This window comes from Stegodyphus dumicola, chromosome 1 (assembly GCF_044657685.1).
Source record: "Stegodyphus dumicola isolate Sdum_Otavi_A_Nest chromosome 1, ASM4465768v1".
NCBI classification, from domain to species: domain Eukaryota; kingdom Metazoa; phylum Arthropoda; class Arachnida; order Araneae; family Eresidae; genus Stegodyphus; species Stegodyphus dumicola.
The window spans coordinates 54,037,568-54,058,029 of NC_140768.1; the positions used below are offsets into that span (position 1 = coordinate 54,037,568).

The following is a 20,462-nucleotide window of genomic DNA, read 5'->3' on the forward strand; positions in this document are numbered from 1 at the left end:
AGTGTAGTGGTGAATTAGTGTTAAAAGAAGACAAAATACCGCCCACTAGGCGAATAGCTAAGCTTCACGGAATCGTCTGGCAGTAAGCTTTTACCTGGTTCTTCTCCCTCAAAGTGAATTATGCTCCAAGTATTTCATCAAGCAGACAAAAAAAAATCTAATATATAAGGCCTGTTTTTGTGGGATTGTGACAGAGAGCCCATTTCACATCTCTAGTGACCACCACAATCACAAAATGCATCTTCGTTATTATCACTGCAACAAATTATAGGTGATTGAATGATTAACTTTGTTTTCTTCTATTAGTGTGTGAAACCCAAATATTTTTTCGTTAAACTCTGTCAGTCTGCTGCTGTTCTTGAATGGTTGATCAATGCGTACTAAAATTATTCGACAACTTGTCTATTGTTTGAAAAAGGCTTGCTTCCATTTCTTCCTTCCTTTTGATACCACCATTATCAAGAGACACTGGTTTTTCCAAATGAAGCGAATCGTAAAAATCAAAATTATTCGACCTGAACCTGTCAAATCATCTTTCGCATTTACGGATATCTAATGCAGCTGGATAAACAACACAAATGCTTCTTTTGTTACTTTTGTTCTATTATTACTTTCCTAAACTGTAATAAATTGCAGTGCCAAATACACAACCCTTATAGTTTTTGGTTTGACCTTCCAAACAAGAATGCTATACAAAAAAGTGGTCAGCATCATTTCCAAAATTTACATAAATTCAGCGTTAGCAGTCAATTGATTAATATTAAACAAATGCTGTTATGTACAAATACTACATTACTTGTTTATTTCCCTTATATTTAGGCTTGACAAGTACTTTTCTAATAGAGGAGATTTATTAGCTGAGCAGACTGGATAAGATATGTAAAATTTGTGTTTAGATATCATTCTTCAGATTTATTAGAAAAGTAATGTACAGACTGTCCATAAAAATCCAGTAACACCCATTTAACTGCGCACGGCTTCAGATTTTAGTCATAAAAGTGGTGTCTAGGTATAATATAGTGGCTATGCGCTACTGCTTACAGAGTCACCTGCTAGAAAACAGCGGAGTTAACGTTCCTATTTCGAAAATGGTATGCGATAGGAGGAAAAGGGAACTTAAAACTTGTAGAGTATCATCAATTTAGTAAAAGAAAAAAAAAAACTCTCGTGGACATGAATGTTAAGTACACAACGTTTTAAATGTGCATTTATTTGTTCGCGATTTCCTACACTGTGACGTGAAAAAACTATATTAGAAAGAAAAAAAAACAGTTAATTATAACAAGCGAATTTATTTTCCATGTTCAAACTTCTCTCCGTCAGCTGAAATGAACATCTGGACCCTTGTTAGAACTTCACCTTGTACACGTTGTAGCATAGCAGGTGACACGTTTTTACAAGCATCTGTAATACGTCGTTGAAGGTCCTGCAGTGTATGTGGAGGAGTCGCATACACCTGCTGTTTGAGGTGAAAAAAGTCCATTGGAGTCAGGTCAGGTAAACGTAAAAGCCACTCTTCGAAACTATCATACCTTACCATTAGTTCTTGAAATTCTTTCATCAGGTACTGCTTCACTGGTGAAGTTCTGGGCGCAGGCGCGCAGTTGTGTTAGAACCATTCATGTTCTCAGCAAAATCGGGTATTAGTCTTGCAGAAGTTCTAAATATCGTGCGGCCTAACGTAACCTGGTAAAACATTGGGCCGACTAGCCTGTTATTGTAAACGCTACACCAAACGCTAATCGAAAACCGTATTTGATATCAAATGTCGGCAGAGCGTGAGAAATTTTTCAGTGCCCAGTAAGAAGTATTCTGCCTATTACACATTTCATTTTGCGAAAAGCATGCCTCATCCGCCCTACTATATGTGTCAGAAATGTTGGCTAGACATCTGTCTGGTCATGAAGGAGTTTCACCATCCGAAACGTCTCTCGGTATCCCTATCCAGTAATGCTTATTGAGGGGTTGGCCAGCATGGTTTAGCGCCTAAAACCGTTTAGGATTTTCCAAACTTGACTTTTTTAGAGGCTACAGTTTCACTTATCTGTCTTGTGCTGCTATTCGGATGTGTGAGGACGTATGATAATAAATCTTCCAATTGTTCTTTCCGTCTTACCTTAGCTGGTCTGCGGATTGAAGTTGGGTAGTCACGCAGCCTGCCTCCCCTAAATGTTTCACAACTTGTACGATGGTTTTGTGTTAAGGATGATGTGAAAAGTTGCCGATACAACCGCCCTGTAAATGCGCCCACATTCACCGTACAGTAGAACCACCTCATAATAGCGATTTTTTAAAAGTCGCTCTATGACCATAAGCTTCAACATACAACCCTGAGGAGATATCTCTATTATCTGTCTCAGGAGAACAGGTGTGACGTTTCATACACTATTTGCATAATGCACGAATTTCGCACATCGAGTTTAAGTTGCGTTGAGTTGGTTAGTTTTGACACGATTGCTCTCTATCTGCATATTGCCTTCTCTGTTTGTAAAGACAATCAGCCACAAGTATGCACCTCGCGTGGTTTGAACCACATCTCTCTTGAACGTGAATTACTAGCGATATCATTGCGTCACGATGCGTGCTCGTGTTTCGACGAAAAAATAATTTTTTTCTCTTTTCGTTCGAGTTTGTGACTCACGCTTTCGGAAATCGCGAAGTAATAAATGTGCGTTTTCAACGTTTTGCTTTTAGCATTCATATTCACCATACCAAATCTATGATACTGTACAACTTTGTAATTCAATTTTTCCTCCTATCTCATACCGTTTTCGAGGTAGAAATGTTAATTCCATCGTTTTCTACTATGTGGCGCTCTAAGCTGTCACATCTAGTAGTGCATTTTGAACCAAGTTGTGGGACTCCAGCTACGAATTTGACCAAATCGCTCAAAAGTCAGCTCAGAGATATTCACCATTTTACAAGATAAACAGGCTGATACAAAAATCATTTACAGAAGTTTGGTAAAAACGCTTCCTTGAAGGACACTAGCTGTAAAGAGCGCAAACGACGAATCCACACAGAACTGACAAAACTTGGAGCTTCAAATAAACGTATTTCTATAGGTATCCGGTCATTATTAGCAACACAGTGTGTTTTGTAAGCTATCTGATAAACTGAAAGTTGTTTTACAAAATTAGTGAATGATTCGTATTGTGTCCGTTAAATGCTATTCCAATATCACAGCATCAAAACAACAATAATCCGATTCTAAAACAAAGTGAGCTAAGGGTTATTTCAGTGAAGATACTAAAATATGTCACTGCGTCTTGTATCTATGAGGCATAGCTTAGAACATTACTGTTACAATCATAAAAGAACGTCACATATTACATACTTCCACAATAATATGTTGTAAATTGTTAAATTGTATTTGGAATTGGATGAGATTTTTTTTTTATATATAATTTTTTAGTTTAAGACTAAACATACGAGAGCCTTGGCAAAAAGAATCAGCCAGTGTTTTCCAATCATTATACCTTTTGTGGAGATAATATTATTTTATAAAATTTTTAGGCTCGAAAGCAATTAAGTTATATTTTAATTTAGAAGTACTTATTACAATACAATTATTTATTTAGATGTGATGATTATATATTCTAGTGATGATTATATAGTTCTACTCTTAAATTGCACCGGATACCTTATTAATAGCGTATTTCCTCCCATTTGTTTACTAATTTTATGGTCCTTAAATCGCAAAGGGAAATACGAATAATTTAATTTCCAAAGAATTCGATAAGAATGTAACATATGAAAAGCATTCATGGATAAATTACCAGAAACTATCACGGTATTACTGATTTAAGAGAAACCTAAATGTCAACAAGAAAACATAATAAGATAAAAATTAAATACCAAATAAGATATTATCATTTCTACTTATCTGTATCCTGACTCTCGCCCATCTGTTATTATTGTTCACTGCTACTCCTTAAGCTTCAAATCATTTAATGTTGTTGGAACTGCTGTATGTTCTGCCTGCTCAGCCTGCAAGTCGTCGCCATTGTCCCTGCTGTCATTCTCCTTGTTACTCTTCAGTCTGTATTGTCATGTGCAATGATGTTCAGAACTATCAAGAGCATTAGATGATCCCGTTTTCTTTAAGCTCTTCAAAATTATTGCTTCATCAATCAGAGCCATGCGCACACACTCATGAGCAAACTCTATGTGGACGAGTCCATTTTGAAATTTAAGAGATCTTACTTTCTGTACGCCTTTAAGAAGTTGGAAATTAAGTGAATACTTGAAAGAATTTCAGAACCTTGCGCTAAAAAGCCAAAGAGAAAAATACGCAAGTGTATAAACATTATTATTTGAGCAAGTTTTGTATTTATTTCCTATGAATCAATCATCGAGCGCATAGAAAATATTTGACTTTTTTTTCTATTCAAGACATCCTATTATTCAAGACGACAACGTGTTAGATTGTTATGGTTGAATGATTAGTTGCTGGGTACGGCCACTTTGTGCTGTTCTTCTGGTGTAATAACGAGCAATGTATGTAATCTTCGTGCTTGAAATATCACATTGAATTGTGTATGCCACCAGATGTCCTCTGCAAACTGTTAGTACAGAGTATGATGAACAGAAAATGAATTAATGGAATGAAATATGATTTATTCATATTTCATTTATAAGCCAAAATTAGGATATTCACTATCCAGTATTTAGTGAAAAAGCAGCCGAAGAATCGACTATAAGCCGCCTGGGTGGTACAGTGGTTAGCATAGCTAGCTTTGAACCCGAAACCAAGGTGTCTCCGAATACCGCTTGAGTCTTGGCTGTATATATGCGGTTCTCCATTTTTCTTGCGCAGGTGAAATATCAGTCGTTGCCTTTGGTGCACCCTAGGAAACGTACTCGGTGATGTGACGGCTAAATGTCCGATGGATTCGGCCACTACCGACATAAGAATACTGATAAGCAAGTGCTATGCCGAGAAGCAAGTGTTTGGGAGTTTGATATGGAGGACTTATAGAATACAAACCATTGTTAGGAAATTTCAATTAAGTGACTTATATCCTTGAAACGAGCACCAGAGTTACTACTTTCTATCTTTCAGTTCTCAACAATAGAATTATTCTGCTACATCCCAATACTTCCTTTTTATTACAGAATATATTTAAAATTTTTCTGACCAACGAGAATAAAATACAGCGCTGTGAACAATGAACAATGGCGCAATTGACAGTAAAGAAAAATCATTTTAAGTAACTTAATCTTAAGTAACCAACTTTTAATCGTAATTTTTGCATATGTAATAACTTGAGAAAACGTTTTGCTAGATTTTTCACTATATCGATTTTTATAAATCTTCCTGCTTAACCATCAGTAAACTCTGAGGCAGCAGACTTGCATTTTTATTCTAAAAGCTTTAATATTACATAAGACTGACGTATAAAGAAAGTCCACAAAGATTAACAACAAAATATATTTTTTTTTTTTATAATCTAACCAAATCCCACAAACTAGTAGCATTCAAACCATTGGCTCTTATCATTTAAAAGATACACTGTGATGAATCACTGCAGGACTGTTGCCAGCGATTAGCAGTTTACTCTTGGGAATCATTTCCGTCGCCAAATCTCCTTCCTTTGATATTCTCCTTATGTCATTCTGATTAGAGGCATCATTACAGGAAATTTAATATCCCCCCGTGGAACTTTAAGCGGTAGAAGATAAATGAGGCAATGACTATAACTAGGTATCCTGGAATGTGTGCCGAGCTGATAAAATTTGGTAGTCATCTTTTTTAAAACAAATTAATTTAATTTCTCAGATTAATTACCTACCTGCAGTCTGCTCTTATAAACCTCCTTATTTAATGTTCGAGTCTAGAAATTAAGTGATATGAAATGAAATATTTATCAACAATAACTATATGCATATGTAATAAAAAGAGGATAAATATCCGTATTTTATTGATTGGTTATTTAGAATTGTTGTTGTTTTAGCAATCATTTCGTTTTCATATTATACAAGTAAAACATTATCTTTATGCTTGTTGCTCAATCAGTTAACAGACATCCAAAATGGAAATAGACAATGGTATGATATGGGTAGGATAAGAACGAAAGTTATCATCGAATTTCAGTTCTGTTTTACAGGAAAGTCCAAAACATTCCTGTACATGGATCCTTTTGACATGGATAATAATGCGAACAACTGTCTGTTTCCCAACTATGGTAGCGCGACTGATATGAAGATATTTCTTGTTACGAAGCTCTTAAAAGATGAATGTAACAACTTTCAGTGCGTTGTAGAACTTTGTATTCGTATTATAAAGTCACACAATTATTTTTGACACGGTCAAAAATCTGATATTATTATGCTGCTTATATTCGCCTTCTGCTTACCCTCGCCCACGTCATTGTGGGGAAGTGCCATTTGGTCTGGCAGAGATAATGTAGACATAAATAACATGACATTGATAAACGAAAATCTTCACTCTCGCTTTATCTTCTGCATTTTCCATTATAAAATTTCATAATCATTTAGCTTAAGGTGCTATCTTGATAACTACACTGTTTATTTATTACAGTATATTTTTTTATTTGGTTGTATATTTATTACATCAATTTTGCTTGCGATATTGTTTGAGGTTCCATGCATCGTTATTTATAATTTCATAGTTTTTAACAGCATCGAAGAAAGTGTATGTTTTCATTACGCGAATTGACAAAATAGAAATCACTGCCACTTTCCTTGAGAGAATATTTATTTTAAGGCCTTCTGCGCAAGAACGAAAAAAAAATTAATAACTGCGTCTTGAATGACTAAGTTTCTTGATTATTATAAAAATGCATTATACAATGTTCATTTTTGATGGAATAATTTCGCAGCATTTTTTTCTCACCTTTTGGCATAGTACTTTGAATGACAATTATAAAGTCACACAATTATTTTTGACACAAAGTAAACGTGTCAAAAACGTGTTTACACAATTACTTTTTAAGTACATGATTTTATAGTGCCAGATGAATTACACATCTCATATCTTTATGTTCTATATATCTAAAATAAATGAATGCTTAAAATGATCAGCTTGTTGTAAATGCTTAATGTTACATTGCTTTAGGTATTAAAATAGGATCTGAATACGAAAGTCAAATTACAATATTTATTTACTTTTATTTGTGGTCTAAGAATGTTAAAAAATTTCTTTCGCAAAAACTAACTGTAATTGCTGTTTTGTGCTATGCTTTTTCACATGGGGCGCTTGACTTTAGTAAAGCGGAGGATCAGTATTTATGAAACGTTAGTTTATAGTTGACTAACTTTACCTTCGTTAGCAGTAAGATATCTAACAGGCTGGAGCAGGATGAGTTGTGTTGTATGAATACTGTATTTTGTTCTGAAAATATTTTAGCATTTGAGACCATTAACAGCAAATATTTCGTTATTATTGTTGATATGCATAGCTTTTAAATTTGGTATTAAGGTTCGTATAAAGCCTTGAGAATGAATCAGATCTCGCTCGGCTATCATATTTATTGCCAGTCCAAAAATCCTTGAAATCTTTGTCCCACTTGTCTAAATATAGCTGTTAAAATGTCTGTATAGTTCATCTTACTTTATATGAGTTATATTCGTATAGTAACAATGTATTCGTATAATATGAAGGGGTATATTAATGGAGGAGTAACAAATGAATTTCAAAAAGGCCAGATGATCTATTATTACCTTAATAATAATCAAAAGCCTGATAGTTATTTCAAACGCTGACGCTATTTTATTATATGTATGTCTGTGTTTCCAGCTAAATTCTTAAAGAAATTGAGCCAAACACACGTATTACCATAGATGTCTGGAGCTACTAGATCTAGAGAACAATAATTTATAGCTACGCTAGGAGAAAAGAAACATAACGGCATGTCCACAGTTTGTATCTATAACCAGCAAGGAAAAAGTAAAGAAGCTTTAGATAAATTTCGATTAACATATTAATATTCCAGCTTTACTTACACGGAAACGTCTGTGATATGTGATCAGATAAAATATTTTTAATCAAAACAAAGTAATAAAATGTATCAAGTCGAAAATATAACAATCCAGGAAAGACTGTATAACAGAAACATGAAGTGAATATTACAGCAGATTACACAGAAATCACGGATAATAAATCACGGATAAGATTACAAATTTCGCATATAGTGTATAACAAATTTTATTTCAAGAAATAACTCTACGTAAATGCAGTAGTGTTCCTTTTTTAAAATTCTTTAATAAGATATATAAATTTTTTAAGTAAATGTTAAATTACCTGGAGGTAGGTTCCCATGGATATCATCCGTAGGAATTGTGACAGATTTTGGGCGAGGAGTCGGCCGCTTTTTCGGAGGCTCTGCAATGAAAACAAAATGAAGATGATGAAAAATATTATCCCAGACTTTTAATAAATAATGAAAAATTACCAAGAAAACGCTTTGCGAATTTGAAGATGAAGTAATGAAATTTTTGCATGAATTAAAGGTAAATAAATCGTATTCGGTACATTAAATATGAATTAAAATAGATCAAAAGCAAGCAATATATAAAGGTTTGCTGCCTTATCCGCAATTAACTAAAGGATCATATTAACGAAGGAGTTTACATAGTGCACTTTGGAGAAGAGTAAATGAAATTTAATTAGGAAACTAAGCAATTTGTTTCATTCTTTTATGAAATAAACAACGGCAAATTAAATTATGATTATGCAATATAAGACAATTTTAATATGTGTATTCTTTTTATAAACATCAAATTAAAAATCTGTCTCTTCTTTTACTCAATTTAGGTATTTTTTAATTGCATAGATTACAAATTTCGCATATAGATAGCTTGCACAGCTTACATATTAAAAGGTCACCAGAGGTCACCAGAAGTGAGGACACGAGCAAATATACTTCGCCACGACGTCTGCTATTCGGGGTTTGAATTTAATTTTTTTAGTGTTTACAAGTTAAAACAATTTTTGTGACCTCGAAGTATCATTTGAAAGAATATTTGAAATAAAAAACTGTCAGCTGTTTAGAAGCAGGGTTTTTAATTACAGAAGTGGCGATTTGACTGAATGTTTCAGAACAATATAAGGTATTTCCTCCCTCCTTTCCACATGCTTCATGGTATAACTGGAAACACCCTCGACGCGTATACGAGAGTTCCGAAGTTCGAATTCCGGTAAGACCGTTGCAGACGTCTTCAGTTTCCTGGTTTCGAAAAATTCTAAAAATGACTTTACATTTGCACCACCAAAATAAAAAGGTGGTGGACAATGCGCACGTGAAGTACTTTCTCCTTCCTTTCTGCGTAATTCTTGGCATAACAGGAAACACTCTCGACGCGTAATCGGGAGGAACTCCGGAGAGAGCATAATGTAATTTTTCAGTTTCCTGACATCGAAAAAATTCTAATGACTCTACAACAGAGACTTTGAAATCCAGAAACAATTTACATATTGTGACTATTATCAGGAAATCGAAGTAAGATCACAGAAAAATCAGTTGCATCTCAAGATCGGTTTCTAATCGTAGCTGGCAGTCCCAGCAATAGACCATCGGACAAGTAAATTAGAACTAGCAGCTGTCATATAAAACATTACGGAGTCGTGGTGTGGAATAAAAAATTCAGACAGGAAAATATTCTTTCTTTATGCTTTAATTTGTTGGAAAAAATAACAAACAGATCTATATTTCTTTTGTCCAAAATTCACTGAGATATGATTAATAAATATTTTTAAGTCATTTATTGAACATAACACAGTGAATGCTTAATAAATGTCTCTAGAAATTTAATAACTGTAAAACTGATTTTTAATTAGCAAAAAATCAATCGCCATAATGCGGACCTCTTTTTTTTCTTTGCATCTGCTTGCTAAATACTTTTTCTATAGGCTTTAATTATGTTAATAATAAGTATGGAAGTGCGAACTAAATCACTTTATTTAGCCACTGAATATTTTCGATTTGTAATGTATATTAGCCATTGAATATTTTCGATTTGTAATGTCTATTAGCCATTGAACATTTTCGATTTGTAATGTCTATTAGCCATTGAATATTTTCGATTTTTAATGTCTATTAGCCATTGAATATTTTCGATTTGTAATGTCTATTAGCCATTGAATATTTTCGATTTGTAATGTCTATTAGCCATTGAATATTTTCGACTTGTAGTGCGTAATCTTGAATTTTTAATTGTATAGAATAGACACATTTAAATAATCAAGCACAGTGAATATTTTACTTATTAGAAATTTTATTTTGCAGTGATCATATAAAAAATTGATCCTGTTTTTCAGAGCCTCTTCGTTCACAATTCTTCGGTTTTTTGAAAAATTCTGTTGTTACTTAAAAAAACATTTTCCAGCTGGAAGTAGTAATTTAAGATCAATATTTAAGGAAATAAAAGGATTTACTTCGTAATCAATAAAATATTATTTTTAGAAAATATTTTTTTTAAACCGCTTATTAGCGACAGAGGGATAAAATCGCTAACACTAGTAATTCGACTGGGTTCGATCCCAAGTGCTGGTTGCATGGGTGTTTTCATGGTTTTCCCCATTTGTAGCGTGTACACAAGCCAGATCTGAAAGTCCTAATCGGAGGCATCACTGTTGTTAGGCAGACAGTTTTCGGGTGCTTTGTCATAATTAAATAGACCAAACCATTTTTTTACCACACATAACAAAAATAATGATTACCATTATTTATATTGCAGGGTCATTAGGTTATTTTTAAAGCAGGAGTGATAAAAATGAGCAACGCCCTCTCCGGGAATCGAACCAGAGACCTCTAGGATAAGCGCCCAGAGTGCAGACCACTCCACTACGAAGTCATGCTAAAAAGGCGGGAGAAATACCTTATAATGTGAAATTAGATCCTTCTACTTCTCCCAAAAAAAAACTTAGACCTAGAATTTTAGATTAAAAAAAATTATATAAAATTGTATTTTATTAAATATACTCAAAAATGTAAATAATCTGCGTCAATCAATTCTTGTATTCCCCTTTGTCTTAAATTTTACACTAACGTATACCTCTATCTCTGTATAATTTATTGCCTCTGTTCAAAATGTAGTGTATTTTCATGAGAAACTGCCAAGAAAATTTAAACTGTTTAAAATCTTAAATAATATTAAAATATATGCCACCAAATTAGCGATCTATGAAAAGTCAATTTTTTGTTTGATTGAAATATTTAGAATAGTTAATTAACTAATTTTAATATGCATCCTAAATATAATTAGTAACTTTTTGAGACCTTTGCTTCAGGTAGCAACAGTTGTTTTTTAATGAAACAGTGTATAGACTTTTTCATCAGAAAATAGCAATTTTTAAAATGTATTTTAGTTTTATGAATTTCAAGATAATATCTGAGTTTATTGAGTGAAGAGAAAGGCCATTCCATTACATTATTATTAATATTTTTAAAAGATATTTTCATAGAATATATAATCTTTACTATGATTTCATGAAAGTGGGGAATTTCCACCGTATATACCTAAATTAACATCGATCATAAAAAGAACAAAATGCATTCATGCCGAGCTTTTGCTAATACCATCAACAAACTATTATTTTGCGACATTTCGAAATTTCTATCGAAAATAGCGATTGGTTACATCAAAGTAAAGATCTGCGCTGAACGAAATCAGTTTTGCCTCAGGCAGAGACAAAGTATTATCGAATATATCGCACTCATCAGCAAATTACAGATTCGATTACGGAATCGATATCAATCTCTTCCCTTGCATGAATAGTTTTGCAAGTGGGCGAAGAGAAAATCGTCTTTTGGGCCTCATATATCAGGATTAGAAAGGATTGGGAGAAGCTTACCTGAAAGATTTATTTCAACACTTTCATTTCTTACTGTAAGAACGAAACTCGTTGTCTCAGAACAGTAATTCAAAATGGATTTCTCTTTATCGACAAAGTTTCAGTTGCAGGATTAAATAAAATTTTTTATGAACCAGAGATCATTCCGTTTTGAACAATGCAACAATATATCAATGAGACTTCTAACGAAACTAAAATATAATACTGTTGTTAAATTCATTATTTACAGCGTCTAAAATTTATTGGATGTATAAAATCAGACTGTAATGCTTTTTTTTCCTAAGCAGAACTTTAGCTCTTCGAACTGTATTTTTTCCTTTTCTATGTCAAGTAATATTAAGATTGTTGTTAATTTATTTACGTGTTTTTTCTTATTTTATTACGTGTTTTATTACGTTTTATTATGTGTTTATTTCTTATTTATTTACGTGTTTATTACGAAAAAGAAAATGCATTACGATACATTTTAAGCTGATATTAAATTAATTTATATGGCATATAGATTAACCTACAATACTGGGCAAATATGAAGGTTATTAATATTTAGTGAAAAGTTCTTAAAGACTGTTGCTCTTCGTTTCTTTTAAGAGACATGCTTACCCATAACAAGTACTTTCTTTATAAAACTAGGCAAGATAAATGTTTCACGATTAATGAGAATTCCATTTTTACGAAAGGAAATTTCTTACCATGTACTGTATAATTGCCAGCTACTTTACATGTCTTTTGGTGCACGTCGCCTTATATTTTGTATGTGAATTCTTATTCTTTGTTTAATTCAACGTGTATTTTGTATGGTTCTATGAAAATAAAAATACATTTAAGCATTTGAAGAGAAATTCTGCAGAAGACAAGAGCTATCAAACCCATATGTATCACTTATGTAACTTATGGTACACCGGTAATGTGATTTTAGATACAGCTAATCTTGACTTACGAAACGTAAAAAAAAATCGACATCTTTTTTAAACTGTAATTGGTCCATAGAGAAGCAGATGTATGTCTGGGGTATTCCAGTCTATGCATTTTCATATGTTACCAAAGTTCACCTGCCGTAGCCGCAAGTAATCTGGGATGTATGAGGCGTTGTGCGGTCGAATACAAAAGGTAAAGAATAAATATGACATATTGGGTCATCGAAGAATTGTTGGAATTTTGTGCTACAAGGTATCCTACTGGTACATTATCTTATTGGTAACTTTCCTCGCTGAGATAATGAAGATAAAGGAAAACAACAAGCTTCAAAACCTCAGAAATGTAAATGGGGCTGTTCAGCATACCAAGAATGTTTACTAGACGTAAGCAAGATTAGAACTGAATGACAACCCGTATTATAAGATCGGTTGTCTAAATGATACGCTGATGTGTATAGCAGGTCGCTGTCAGCCTTTCATTGTGGTACCGGCAAACAGGGATGTAATCATTATAGAGTTGTAGATAGAAGCAGAATTTGCTTAAAAAGATAATTTATACCATCTGTCCTTCCATCCGTAGAGTTCTATGCATTAGTGAAAATGAAGGTGCCGGTGGAGTTCTATCAAATGTAGCTAAAGTACTGGTAATCTTGCAAAATTTCTTCGATGCTACAGACGACATCGAACTGTACATGCAAAGGTACATCGAACTGTACATCAAAAATTAGAATGTGTAGCTATGCAATACATTCTAATTTTTGAGCTACGGTGTGTGTTGTGGTTGTACAATCCGTAATAATTATGCAAACAAAATGTCTGTCTCTCTCTTTGGACAGTGTGAACTTAGTCTTTGGGATTCTTCATGTTACTGAGTTCGCTTTACGATAGTCCACCGGTTTCCAACACAAAAAGTTTTCAGTAGGATAAACTTCATTTCGTATGCTATAAAATTTTTGACATTTATGTCGACGCCCCTATAGTACGACTATTGTTTCGTTGACATCATAACATAAAATATTTGCACGCGGAAAAGGCAAGCAAGTACAATTTCAACATTTATTAGCATTTATTTCTCTTAAACTGCATTTACAGGAAGTGATGGTTAGTGGAGTTTGCATCTACGCTGCACATGTGTATCCTCCCTATGTGCAAACTTCTAGTTGATCGGTTACGTCATTTTTGATGTTCAGTTTTAGTGGAAAGTAAGATATTTTGTTCTTTTATCTGTAAATAATTGTCGAAAGTAAACACAATAAACGAACGAATAAAATTTCCACACTTGCTTTACAACAAACGCATATTTGAGGTACGGAAAAATGAAAGCTTAATTATTCTGATTTTTGATTTTGATTGGTTTACAATAAGAAATTGTTTTATGCTAAAGCAAGAAGCGTACTTTCTGCGTGCACCTAAATTAATTTAATAGCTGCTTAAAATATATTTTTATGTTGTTTTATGTTGTTTGTTACCAAGGGGAGAATTTAAAATAAATGAGTAAGTAAACTAACACCAGGCTGGAAAGGAGAAGGAGCAAGGGATTTATATTATACACCTTCAATATTCAATAAATGCTAATAAAGTAAAATATATTGCATATGTTTGAGTCTGAATTAACATTGAGGGGAACATTTCTTACAAGAAAATAAATAAATAAGTAATAATTTAAAACAATCAGTTGTGGCTAACACATGACTTCCCAATTCCACGTTAAGACATGGAATAGGCGGAATACCAGTGACCTTCAAATAAACTACCAACTTTCCGGTTGACCGTTTGTAAATAAAATCTAATTTGTTTATAATTTTCATGGATCAGTGTTAATTATAAACAATACTCATTTTTAATATTCTGTTCTCACACACAATAGATAATAATAGTTATATGTGCTCATATATACATCAGTTCTCATGCTTTGATTTCAAAATATCGCATCGATCGAAGTGTAGCCTCTGGTTGTATGGTATGTCGATTGACAAATCAACGACTTAAAAATCGTAAAAGTTTTAAAAACAGCATATTTTTAGAATTCCAAACAGAGTATTATGTATTGCCATAAACATCTTTTATTATTATATTCGCTATATTATTTCTTTAAAAATTTAAAAATCCTACATAGCGCTAACATTTGGGTGTATCATCCTTTGAAAAGAAATTCTACACAAAAATGAAACGAACTTACTGAGGATAGAGAATAATGCATTTAATTGCTTCATAACGAGAGATCGTCTTCATAATGAGCTCATTCTAATTGCATTACGCGTAATTCTAAGAATATATTAAATGTTTATAAGTGTAATATGATGTTTTCTATAAATAATATACTTATTTTAAATGCCAAATTTGATAAGTTTTGGATTACCTCATAATATATTTTTTTTTTACGAAAGTCTATTAAAACAAATATTAAGTGCAACTTCCGGTTCACAAGTTGCAACTTCCGGTTCATCAAGTTTAGCCAAAATCTAATATCTCGTTCCCATTGATTTAAAAGTCTCATTTATACTAAAAGTTTTGGATTATATTTTAATATAATTTTTGGTAAAAACTGTTGTGGGATTCAAGCAAAGTAACACTTCCGATTGTCGAATTTTACCGAAATCTAATCAAATCTTTATGTGACTGCAGAAAGCTATTAAATATTGTAAATGGAACTTTTTGTATTTTGATGCAAGAGTTATTGTGGGCGGAAAATGTCGTCACACACGTATAGACAAACAGACAGACATCATTGTAAAAATATGTAATGAGAGCCTAATTCTTGCCTATTCATTGAAAAAGCGTTATCGAATTTTTGGACCGAAAAACCTCGCTTCTCTTACCTATATATGTAGATTGGTTAGAGGTAAAAATATTTTATTCCTCCCCCCCCTTAACCGAGGCGGCAAGTCTATGCGCGTTTCTTGGTCTCAAAATCTCACTAGTTGGAACAGGCCTTAACGGTTTCAAGTAAAGTACTATTTCGGTTGACCAATTTTACCCAGAATCTAATCAACTATTTATAGCAAAAGTTCTTAATCGGGGGATTTAATAGTTTCAGGAGGAAACGCGGTTAGCCTGATTCCTGATAACCTGCTTTTTGCTGTGAGATTAAAAAACACCTAAATCTAAATTAATGTTTGTTTCCCTAGCTCTGAAAATGGAGAGAGAGGTGGGGAAGGAATTTTTATAAATGGTGAAAAAGATGCAACGAGCAAATCAAAGTGAGAGTCAATGATTTATATGAATATAGAAAGATGAAATCTGAAAAATGGAAATTTGGGAATTTCATACAAGACAAAAAAAATCATCACACATCTACTTTCAGACATCATTCTAATGACCGTTAAAACGTGTTGTGGGGACCCCAATTCGTGCTTATTCACTGAAAAATCATTATCGAATTTTTGGACCGAAAATATTACCTCCGTTACTTATATATATAGGTTGGCAGAGGGGAATAAAAAAGAAATATTATTCCCGACTGCTACAATTGGACTAGGTTTTTATACTCGGTTCTATGCTCATATAACTTTATTTCTAGTATCTGAACATTTACATTTGTTAAAAAAAGGTTTTAATTGCATGTCACATGCATCAACAATTTTAATGTGATAAAAGATTTGCGGAAGATAATTGACACCAGAATAGGAAAGTTTAGCATAACGATAGCATACGTGGGAGAAAGGAGACAGAGATTGACGAAGTCTGCATATTTATCAACATTCCTTCTAATGCATTTTTTTATCCAAATAACAAGACTCATTATTTATAGTTTTACTTTTTCTTCCTTTTTTTGCGCATTATCTGAGGAAAAAGAATCCGTATCTGATGAATTGCTTACTAGCGATGCAATAAATCCGGAGTTGCACTGAACTATAGAGATAAAAAAGGATTGAACAAACTATCCCGTTTCAGTACGTTTACCAAGCTTTATCTATAAGTGCTCTTACTAAGTAGTTTTATCTAATTCACAAGGCTGACGTTCATTTCAGAGTCCTCACTGATCCACCGGGAACTTACTTCGAAGAAAATTATAAACAACTCAACCCATCATCTCTCCATTTTCCGCTTCATATCCTCGAGAACTAGGTAAGTGTAAACTACATTTATATAGATTGAGTTTAAAATGTGAACTTTAAATTTGCTGTGATTTAAATTTCGATTAATCAGGATGCATTAAACTGTCGCTTTTCCTTTTTCTTAAATTCCTTTATTTTTCAGCTCGTCTCTTCTCGTTTTGACATTTAGCTCACTTAGTTTTCATTATTTTACATTATTTATCGCGCTTATAACTATTATCGGCCATTATACGGGCAATTCTTCGTCACTTGTTATAAATATGTAAGATATAATTTCAGTACATTAAATTGCTTTTTACATATTTACTACTGTATAGTGTGTCATTAACGATTATGTTATAGAAAAAAAAGAAGGGCTGTAAGAGATGAACGTTTGCTGCTAAAAAGATATATAAATGTGTAATTAGACTGACTATACGCGATGTTCGATATAATTAATTAGAAGGATTTTAAATATTTATCCTAAATTTTTAAATTTCATTAGATAGGTTTGAAAATAGGGTACGGAGGCTTATAAAATGGTTTCATATTGATGGGCAGCGTCGCTCTATGAAAATAAAACTTAAATTTTTATGCAAATTTCGTAGAGAAAAAAAATCAATTATGAATATTGCAGTTTTTAATGCATCATCAGCGGATTAATAAACATTTATCTTTAAAGCGTTCATAACGATTAAAGATAAATAATCCGTGAATTTATATGCAACCACCCTGAACTGTATGGTGATTAGAGAAGGCTGACTACACAGATCGCTGGACCAAAATTTGAATTTTGGAGAAGACGCGAACATTTGTAATATCTTTGCCGTTACTGTACAGTAGCCGCTATAAATGTAAAACAATTTGGTGAATTTCTGGTGTTGTGCCCACTTCTTCCTGTCCTGTCTTGTCATTTAAGATCTGATGTCGATCAAAAAGTTCTCTCGACAGGCTGTTGGTCGGAAAAGAACTACTTGACTTCCAATTCTGAAGTGATTTTGGCCAAAATTAGTATGAATTTTAGGCAAACAGACTTCGTGTGCGTTTTGTCTTAACTAAAGACTCAGATAGACTTACAGATCATTTATGTAAAAAATTCGCATCGATATTTTTTTTAAAGTAGGTAATTTTTTTATAGCTATCATCGATTTAATTTAAGACTTTTGATAACTACTACAAAGCAACTACAAATTTGCAATTTGTTCTCTGAGAATAGTTATTAAACATATTTTCTAGAATTTTGCACTTTACAGTATAGAACCTTTTAAATAATTAAAGCATAATAAATGTTTTATTTATTGGAATTTTCGATTTAGGTTTATGTAAGAAGTTAGCATTTAATTTTAAAACACCCTTTCTCATGCAGTTGAATTTGGTTTCATAAAATCTGTTGAAATTATTCTCATCAAATTCTTTATATCACTTTAAAAATTTCTGTGATTGGAAATACACACCTAGGACAAATATTTGAGGAATTATGGTTTGCTGCGATCAATTTATGAGCGTTTTGTTATTTGTAATTTTTACTCGGAAACTGATTTTATATATATTATTAAATTTATTTTACACACACACGTATATATATATTTTATATTTTAAGTATATATATATATATACTTAAAATAATATATATACTTAAAAAAATATATATATATATACTAAATATATATATATATACTTAAAATAACGCTATATATATATAGCGTTATTTTAAGTAGTTTTAGAATTGGAAAAGGTTTTAGTGTCATTATCTAAGGCTGTAAGACCTGGTGCCAACCTGTATATTCATAATACAGCATTTTAAATTATTTATATCCTCACTGTATTTCTAATAATATTAGCATTTTTAGTTGTGAATAGTGAATATTCTTTAATATTTTTTGTGTTACTATGTAGAGTTAAATTCGTTTAGCTAAACTTTTGTCAAACCTTAAGCGGCTTATCGCTAAATATAAATAACAACTGAAACTTGGGAAGGACTCTTCATTATAACTAAACAGGAACAGAAAGCAAAGCAAACCTTATGCTTATAACTCAGCTTAACAACTTGTGGCGAGATAATTTAAAGTAACAGTTACTCAAAGGTAAATTAACGCGAAGTTGGTTGAGAACTTAATTGGTGTGGAACTCAGCTATCGGCAATTATAATTCAAGGTTGAAGAAAAGAACTTTTTATCTAAGAGCGACCAACAGACGTTATGCAATTTTCAAGATTATATTTATGCGAAAGAGCATAGTGTATGTGCGAATGCATAAATGTAACCGTTGACTGAAATATCGTAAAAGTTTCAGGTTTCAGAGGTAATTTCGGATAAGCATTAATATGAAAGAGCGATGAAGCATTAATCTGAAAGAAAAAGGCAAATGTTGAAACAACTAAATTAAATTTTTGAATAGAAGCAACGTCTTGATTTTTTCGAATAACAATTTAATATAATTTGATGTTGCAAAAAAGTTAAGAAACGGAGATAATATTCCCCAATAGCAACGGCTGCAATATGTTATAAACTGTTTCATAATTTTGCAATTTTATATTACTAATGATTCATTTGTTCTTGCTCTGAAGACAAACAATTTTGATTAAATAGATTAAACGAAATCCCTAAATTAAACTTTAATGTTTCTAACAGAACCTTATTTTTATGAGATATTTTATGATGAGAGCTGTTATTGAAATTTGGACTTAATTTGTTTTCTTGTAATCTTCCAACAAGAATTTCTGATTGTCTCAAATTGAATCAACTATCTCATTTTCTTTAAAATAAACCCTCCATCCAATGCAACCCCCCATCTTTAAGTGTTACAAAGTAAATGCATTTTTTTCAGTCATTTTTAGCATTTTTGAAGCTTAAATTATAAAATGTTTCCTCTAATTGATACAGAAATTAAAATTATTTTGACGTTATCATATCATCATAAATAAAGCTTAGCAAAGTGGAACTTTTTTTTTTTTACTCTGAAAGCAAAATATTCAAGTTTTTGAGTTTGGAACAAGTATTGTTATAAAATTAAATAAAAGAAACAATATTTTAATAGTTAATTAAACACCTAATGAACTAAATAATTTATGCTAGCCTTTTCGAAATACAATTCCTAAATTTTTGCTGATTTTATTTTAAACGAATTTTCTCTGCTTTAACGGAAATTACTTCTGTCATTGTTAAGAGGTAACGTTATAATATTTCTAATGAGAATAACTTGTTTAGTTAATTCAATTAGCTGCGTTGTTTAATAAACTAACCACTTGCGCTGCCAGCCTCCTAAAATAGTTCCCGCCGTTTTTACGCAATGCCAGGAACATACAAACGTATTCTTCATTATGTAATAGTAGAAAAGAAATTAGGGATTCATATATAAGTTCTACATGCAAAATTGGCAACGTGGAATAGATATTCATTTGGGTGCAATGTACAGTGTTTCACAGTTGCTTTCGGATACTTGTATTTCTTTAATTTGTTTACATAGATCCTGCTCTAAAAATTGAAACAGGGATTCCAAATGTTTTCCTCAGATATATTTTATTCTCTATTTTAAGCTTTGCTTGTTGGAAATTAAGTATCATCAAAATATTTCTTCTAACAGAATAATTTATTCAAACAACCGTTTTCAGTCTGTTACTTACATAATAATTCAGAGAACTCAAACGTTTGATATACTTTGGTAGATGAAGTTTCTAGTTATAAATTTTTGTTT

General features: G+C 32.2%; 1 protein-coding gene and 1 long non-coding RNA gene across 2 annotated transcripts in view; one reads left to right on the top strand and one right to left on the bottom strand.

The window, feature by feature from the left end:
* The window catches only part of LOC118187574 (locomotion-related protein Hikaru genki-like), a 127,799-nt gene that overhangs the window by 57,528 nt on the left and 49,809 nt on the right, over nt 1-20,462 (bottom strand). The window contains exon 2 of the mRNA XM_035357822.2: nt 8,267-8,347. Within this exon, the coding sequence (XP_035213713.1) occupies nt 8,267-8,347 (81 nt within the window). The remainder of the gene's footprint in view (nt 1-8,266; nt 8,348-20,462) is intronic.
* LOC118187575 (uncharacterized) overlaps nt 1-20,462 on the top strand; it is a 117,237-nt gene that overhangs the window by 5,110 nt on the left and 91,665 nt on the right. The window lies entirely within an intron of this gene.